General features: G+C 46.1%; 1 protein-coding gene across 1 annotated transcript; it reads left to right on the plus strand.

The window, feature by feature from the left end:
• Window positions 1–615: 615 nt before the first annotated feature.
• Window positions 616–957, plus strand: LOC128117986 (small cysteine and glycine repeat-containing protein 7-like). The gene has a single exon (XM_052750588.1). The coding sequence runs from the start codon at window positions 616–618 to the stop codon at window positions 955–957; it is 342 nt and encodes a 113-aa protein (XP_052606548.1).
• The last annotated feature ends 6,606 nt before the right edge of the window (window positions 958–7,563 follow it).

Here is a 7,563-nt window from a genome sequence, read left to right on the forward strand (position 1 = left end):
GACTGAGTCCTATCCCTGACTGGCTGCCCTAAACTCCGAATTCCTTCATCATTTTTCTTTTTCCACTTTGGCCCTTGGCATATTTGATGCCCAGGATCATCAGTATGGTCACTACTCCACAGTATTCCCCAGCCAAGGCTTCTCCATTCCATGTGAGACCGAGGAAGTGCTTAGGGGCCCACTTTTAATTGAGAGAGTTTTCTTAGAAGGAGACAATGCACATATGCTGAGTTATTCTTTTCTCTCACTTCTAGCCTTCCGTGATTTCTTCTCCCCATATCATACCAAGTTTGAGGGCATCTGCCGTTCATTCACACAAATACAACTCTACAAGGTCTGGGTCTTAGCATGTAAATGGGAACTTCACAATTTAGTTCTTTTATTAAACCAAATGTTTCTAGTAAGGATATAGCTGAAAAATGACTCCATGGTGTTTTTGAACCCTAGAATAAATAAGAATGAGGAAGTATCTATTGTCATGTGTCTTGAGTCACACCACTACCATCCTCCTAGACTGGTACATAAGGGGCTCCCTCAGCAGAAGGAGGCATCACGTCTCCCTCTCCTCTCCTGAGTCTCTCTCCTCACTGCACCTGAGTCCTCTCTACTGACACCATGGGTTGCTGTGGCTGTGGAGGTTGTGGTGGCTGTGGCTGTGGTGGCTGTGGCTGTGGTGGCTGTGGTTGTGGCGGCTGTGGCTGTGGTGGCTGTGGCTGTGGCTGTGGCGGCTGTGGTTGTGGTGGCTGTGGCTGTGGCGGCTGTGGCTGTGGTGGCTGTGGCTGTGGCTGTGGCGGCTGTGGCTGCTGTGGCTGCTGCACCCCTGTGGTCTGCTGCTGCCGCCGCACCTGCTGCAGCTCCTGTGGCTGTGGCTCCTGTGGCTGTGGCTGTGGGAAGGGCTGTTGCCAGCAGAAGTGCTGCTGCCAGCAGAAGTGTGGCTGCAAGAAGTGCTGCTGCTAGAATGACTGCTGGCCTCTGAGTTTCTGCTGTAGCTAACTGATAGAGGTGAGTCTGTCTGCCTGCCTGCCTGCCTGTCTGTCTGTCTGTTCCTGTTGGGATTGTGAGTCACCACCATGAACCGAGCTTATTGCCATTGCAACCTGGCATTTCTATAGTTGTGATCATCCTGCCAACACTTGATGGTCACCAAGCAAGCGAATGAATCCAAGGTCTTCTCTGTCAGTTACCATTCAGTCATGACTGTGGCAGACACAGTCCAGGTAGGTCATGCTGTGACTTCCTACAATGCCTCTAACTCTGCCCCAATGACTTGTTTCTCCTTTGTATCGCCATATCTGTAATCACAAAGCTACTGTTCCTAATAAACTTCAGTAAATCCATCTCAAACAGCGACTCCTGTGTGTCTCATTTGCTTTCCAGTCTCTCAACTGTCTTTCCAGGGGTGAAACAATCTCAACAGACACCACAGTGCTAGATGTGCAAGAGCAGCAGAGAGCCAGAGACAAGATGGAGTGATGCACACAGACAGGTGTGATGCTGATCCTAGGGGAGGTCTCCTGATGGCTGGCCCTTGCAGTGAGTCAGGGCCCAGCTCAGAATCCTCCTTTTCATCTCACCTACTGGCCATGATCTGGGCAGCTTTGCTCTTTCAGGAGATCCCTGCCAGAGCATGCTGCCTCACCACGGGCCTGAAGATGCTGGGCCAAACCACTGTGATGCTTGTTCTCTGGGCCAGCTTGCCTGCATTTAGATTGGCCTGGGAGAGGGATGCGGTAAACTCTGGATGTGTCTGTGGGGATGTTTGCAGAGATGATGTGCAGGGTTTTGGGGGAGAAGAGTCACCCTAAATGTGAGTGGAACCATCCCGTGGGCGTGGGGTCCAGATGGAATAAAAGGGAAAAAGAAGAAGGCAGAGTGCCGCCATTTTCCTTTCTCAGCTTCCATCAAGTCCCTGGGAATGGCTGCTCAGATCAGAGGTGGTCATTTTCTCATAATCTCCATCCCAGAAGGCAAGGTCAAGTGTTAGCAGACTTGGATACCTCTCTGTCTTCACAGGGTCTGCCTGGTGCTCACTTCTGTACACTCCTTTCTTCCCCTACCGAGCACCTCAGTCGTGATGAATTTAAACTTCCCTGTCTTAGTTAGGGTTGTCACTGCTGTGAGCAGACACGATGGCCAGAGCAACAGGGGCAGGGGAAGGTTTGTTCAGCTTCCACTTCCACGTCACAGTTCATCCCTGGAGGAAGCCAGGCCAGGAACTCAAACAGGGCAGGAATCTGAAGGCAAGCGCTGATAAAGTGGCCGTGGAGGAGTGATGCTTGTTTGTTCCTCATAAAACTTGCTCAGCCTGCTTTCTCATAACACCCAGGAACACCAGTCCAGGGACGGCCCTGCTGTGGGCAGGGCCCTGCCCCATCAATCATTAATTAAGAAAATACTCTACATGCTTGCCTACAGCCTGATCTCATGGAGGCATTTTCTCAGTTGAGGTTCCTGTCTCAGTTGAAACTTGTGTCAAGTTCACATAAAATTACTCAGCACATCAGTGACCTTATTGTTGACTTAGTTGTCTTTTGTAGCTGCTGTAAAGATGCTATCTCCAGATAACATCTACTTTCTGAGGTCTTCAGAATTACATCTTCAGTGTATAGATGAATGGGCCCCATTCAGCTTCATAGCAGAAGAGTAACAAAATAGAGACTCTGCATGCTTCATCTTTTATTCAGGTAATTTCCACAGTGACCTGTGTTCAGTCTAACATGCCCCCCCCCCCCTTTTTTTTTTTTTTTAGTAAAATGGTATTCTGCAAAGAGGATCCAGCTCTATGTCTGACAAAAACATGTTCATTAAGGGCCATGCTACACCGTCTTGTAAATTTTGAGTATCCCTTCCAGGTAGTCAGATGCCCCTCTGTAAAGGTAGCATTGGCCACACAAGTTGTCCTTGTCCATCTCTGAGAACTAGCTCCTAGGGACACCGGTAGAACCCACTGGTACCTTTTGTTTGGAAACTGCACCATCACACTCCCTCACTCTACCCTTCAGCCTGACTGGCTTAGCTTTCTCTCCTGCTTCTCCCTACCATGTGACCCTCTTCTTGGTGTGCAAGCACTCCATCTCTCCAGAATTCTGAGTAAAATAAACCTTTGTTGTTTCCCTCAGCTTTTCCTCTTTCTTCTTGTGACCACATTTGACATCTGTTTTAAGAATAAAACAACGTAGGTAGATGGGACGGAGCAGGGTAAGGTGTTAGTTAACCAAAACTAAGGGTGTATAGAAGTCTTAGGGAAATCTCCTTGTTTGTAAGCTAATCAGCCTACAATATGAAAATGGGAGCTATATTAGAGGTATCCCCATTGGTGGATAACAGTGCTTTCAGAAGATGTCAGTTACTTAAAGTAATTCTCAGTAACAAGCATGGAGGCCCTGAGGAACCCAAAATAATACAGGCTACTGTCATTGTCCTTGGTTGCCCATCACAACTAAGACCTTAATGCTGAAGATGCTACCCGCCATGATGACAGAACACAGAGAAGCCGACCTCCAACTGACCAGGGAACTTTCTTCCTGTGGGCTAGTTTACATTGTGCTAGAAGGTACTAACAAAGCTGCTGACGTGGGTGGGGGTGGGGGAGACAGCAACGGTCATGCCCTGAGATAAATGTGAAAATACTGCAATGTAAGCGCTGCGTTCTTGGGAAGCCCTTTGGGAACCTATCTGATCCATAGCCAACTGCCATGTTTGCATCTCGCATGATCAACTCTTCCCTGACTTATCCCCCCACCCCACATACTTGTGCCTCTTCTAAAGGCCCCTAGACAAGTTGACATGCCTCTTCATCTCCAGCTTCTAAAACCAAATCTTCATGTTTCGCACAAGTCAAGGCTTAAATAGAAACAAAAAGCAGACCCAAATAAGCTGGAACCATGTATGACCTGGTATTTTTTTTCTCAGATATGGTGATTTTTCTCACCATCTCTATGCCTTCATTTCCATTTCTTTGCATGTGTATGTATGTGGCATGTGTTTGCATGTATGTGGCATGTGTTTGCATGTACGTGGGATGTGTGTATTCATGTGCACATGTGTGTACATGTATTTGAAAGTCAGAGGTTGAGGTTGGGTGTCTTCCTCAATCACTACCCACTTTATTTTTATGTATTATTATTGAGTCAGGTCCTCTCTCTCCCTCTAACCCAAAGCTCACCAATTTCACTAGTCTAGCTAACCAGTTTGCCCCAGGATACCCTGTTTCCAAGAGACGGGGCCCTATGAAGTCCAGGCTGGTCTTGAACTTTCTATGAAGCTGAATATGACTGTAAACTCCTGATCCTCCTGACTCCACTTCTTAAGTGCCAGATACCACACGCAACTCCCACCACACATTTTTCTATCAGAAGTTATCTAACCTCATAGGATAAATTTTTCTTTTCATCTTGAGCACTCAGCAAGTACAAACTGTTGACTTGCTTTATGATAAAAATGATGAGAGCCATTAGAGTCATTATATATTACCAGCTACTGGGGAGCTGAGGCAGGAGGATTGCAGGTTCTAGACCTGCCTGTACTCTGTACTACAAAGTGAGCTCAAAGTGACTCTGGGCAACTCTGTGATACCTTGTGTCAAAATAAAAAAGTCAGCTTGGGATATTACTGAGTGCAAGAGAGCTTATGTACACACACACACACACACACACACACACACACACACACACACACACTGGATGTCAGAGGACAAGCTATTTATAAATGTGTTTTTAAATGCTGAGACATGAAAGATCATTTCTGACTCACTTTAGTAACAGTGGTTAGCACCAGCCCTGGAAGTGATGGAGGCCCCACTCCACATATTAGTTTCCACTCTTTTCAAGTGTTTCCACTTAGTGTGAAAATCTGCTGATAGCATTTTCACTTTAGTTATTAATTTTCTTTTCCTAAGAACTAATTGAATTTTCAAGAAGCAGCTAAATTTCCAAGCAGCAAATGTAAGAAAAAGTAAATAAAACATTTTTTTTTAAAGAAGGAAATACCTAAATAAGCCCTCTCAGATGATGCATGGGTTAGCTTGAGAGACATGGACATTATCCTGCCTATTTGAATCTTTCATGAGACATTCATATAAAATTATTAGAAAGGAAAAAGGAACCCAGACAATAAAGCACAGATTAAAAATGTTTATGGTCTCCAGTGTGTATTTCTTTGCCACTACCGCTGAAATGAAATTTTGAACGAATTACATTTAAAGCCATTTCTAAAATAGCAGAAATCTCATTTCACCCCAAAGTCATGTATTGATGATTTCAGAAGCCCTTTTGATGCTATCAGAGCAAGGCAATGATCCAGTGAACTGAACTGTGTCAGCCATGCTGCAGGTTGGAGGGGAAGCTGACGGGTGAGAACTGCTCAGAACCGCAGCATCCCTGGACTGTTATAGCTTCATGCTGAACACTCGACCATAAGACGCTTGGATGAAAGTTGTTCTGAGGGCTGAAGAGACAGCTCGGTGGGCACAGTGCTTGCTGGGCAAGTGAAAAACTGAGTCCGGATCCCTGACACCCGTGTGAAGAGCTGGGAGTGGGGGTACACACCTGTCATTTCAGTCCTGGGAGATAGAAGGATCCCTGGGGATTGCTGGTCAACCAGTCTGGCTAAACCAGTGAGCTCCAGGTTCAGTGAGAGATCCTGCCTCAACAAATAAGTGACTGAGGAAGACACTCAGTGTCAACTTTTGGCCCTACTTGCACACACACAAATACACACACACACACATGTGTTTTCACACACATGATCCTATCCACATGCATGGGTGTGTTCACATCCATGCACACATGAAAGTTGTATCCTCTATATGTTACATTTCTTGGGGCAGAAACTTCCATAGATCTAAGGATTCAAGTGGAAGAAGGAGGAGATACTGGGTATAATGACCAAGCCCTTCTGCTCACCTGTGACCTATCCTTGTGTTTTATGTATCTGTTGGGAAGAGGGTGTCCTTCAATTCATCTCTGCCCTCCTCCCACTCTTCTGTTTTATTTTATTTACTTGGCTTTATGTTCCCCACTACTACGGAGAGGGGACGCTGACTGGAACACAAACACAATGGTTTGACCACAGCCCTGGTGCTAACATACGCTAGAAGACACCTGTGTGTTTCAGCTGTGTCCCCAAGAAGTTTCAGACAGCAGCACTTGGGTACCGAGTTGGGGGAAATGAAGTTTGAAGTTTTTATAGCTACAGATATTAATAATTAAGTAGTAAAGTAAGGAGGGAATGAGAAAAGGGAGGAAAAGAGAGAGTAAAGCAGGAATGATAAGGAAACAGAAGGTACATGGGCTACAGGTATGAGGGATAAGAGAAAAAAATAGAGTAGGTGTGGGAAAAAGACAGAGTCATAAAAACATAGTCTGGAAAGATACAGGCTCACACAAAACAAGTAATTGAAGTATAGGTGTACAGGTTAAAAAATACAGAAATAAATGTAAAAATGAAAACAGGAATTAGAAATGGGAAATATTTACAGATTCAGTCAGTGCCTCTTCTTTGTTGGGTATATTGTCTTCCCAAACACTGCGCTGAGTCCACACAGTCCGAGAAGCCCAGCTTCAGTCACTCTTCATCGTGCTGCTCTCAAGGAACCCATTCAAAAGAGGGGAGAGCATTTCAACAGCGCAGGCTGGCCCTCTTTGGGGTGGGACAATGCCAGCCCCGTTGGTCTGTCTGTAGCTCCCGTGGCATCCGTGTCTGCAAGGGGGATGACCTCAGCTCAGGGTGAGCAGTGCAGCGAGGCTGGAGGTTGGTCTTTGTCCCTCTCCTGTGGCTTTGAAATGAGATTTCCCTCCCTATCCACCACCCAATGGAGAAATCACTGCCATTGTTAGATCTGCAGCTGGATTGGGGCTTTTGGGAACTGTGGGCTTGCCATGAGGGTATGGCGGCCACTCTCTTTGCTGGGGTTGTCTGTGGATGCGTTGAATGTGTTTTTGGCTTCCCCAGCCCACCTCTATGCACCACCTGGTTTCTCTTTCACAAACTTTGGCTCTCCTATCACTACCTTTGCGGTATTTCGAAGGATCTTCCTCTTTTACTTTCGTTTGAATAGTCTGTCGTCCCCTGGCCCCCTCCGTCCCCACATCCATAAAAGTGACGGTTCCTAGCCTGCCATCTTGCCTGGAAACTCCCTTTTCCATTTTTAAAAGACACTTTGTTGGTTCTGTTTCTGGGTAATCGTTAAACATTTATTTACTTATTTTGTGTGCTTGTCCCCCACAGCGGTGGTACATGCACATATGATGGTACACTGAGTGCTGGGCAGGAGAACAAGTTCACACGGGTGGTTTTCTCCTGCCGCCATATCGACTCCAGGGATAGAGTGTAAGTGGTCAGGCTTGGTGGCACCCTTACTGCTGAGCCATCCTGCTGACCCAGTTCTTCTTTTTCATTATTTAAACCACTTTTTCAATTTAAATATATTTTGACTATATTCTTCTCCTCCTCGAAGTCCTTCCAGATTCCCCCGCCCCTACCCACCCAACTTTTTTCCCCCCCAAAAAACAAATAAAAACCCAATGCAACAACAAAATGTCCCCCAAACAAAGAAAGCAAAAT

This window comes from Peromyscus californicus, unplaced genomic scaffold (genome assembly GCF_007827085.1).
Source record: "Peromyscus californicus insignis strain IS unplaced genomic scaffold, ASM782708v3 Scaffold_21__1_contigs__length_65335640, whole genome shotgun sequence".
Taxonomy (NCBI): domain Eukaryota; kingdom Metazoa; phylum Chordata; class Mammalia; order Rodentia; family Cricetidae; genus Peromyscus; species Peromyscus californicus.

Excerpts from the sequence above, each read along its gene's own strand:
- LOC128117986 (XM_052750588.1), top strand. The coding sequence starts at position 616 with ATGGGTTGCTGTGGCTGTGGAGGTTGTGGTGGCTGTGGCTGTGGTGGC.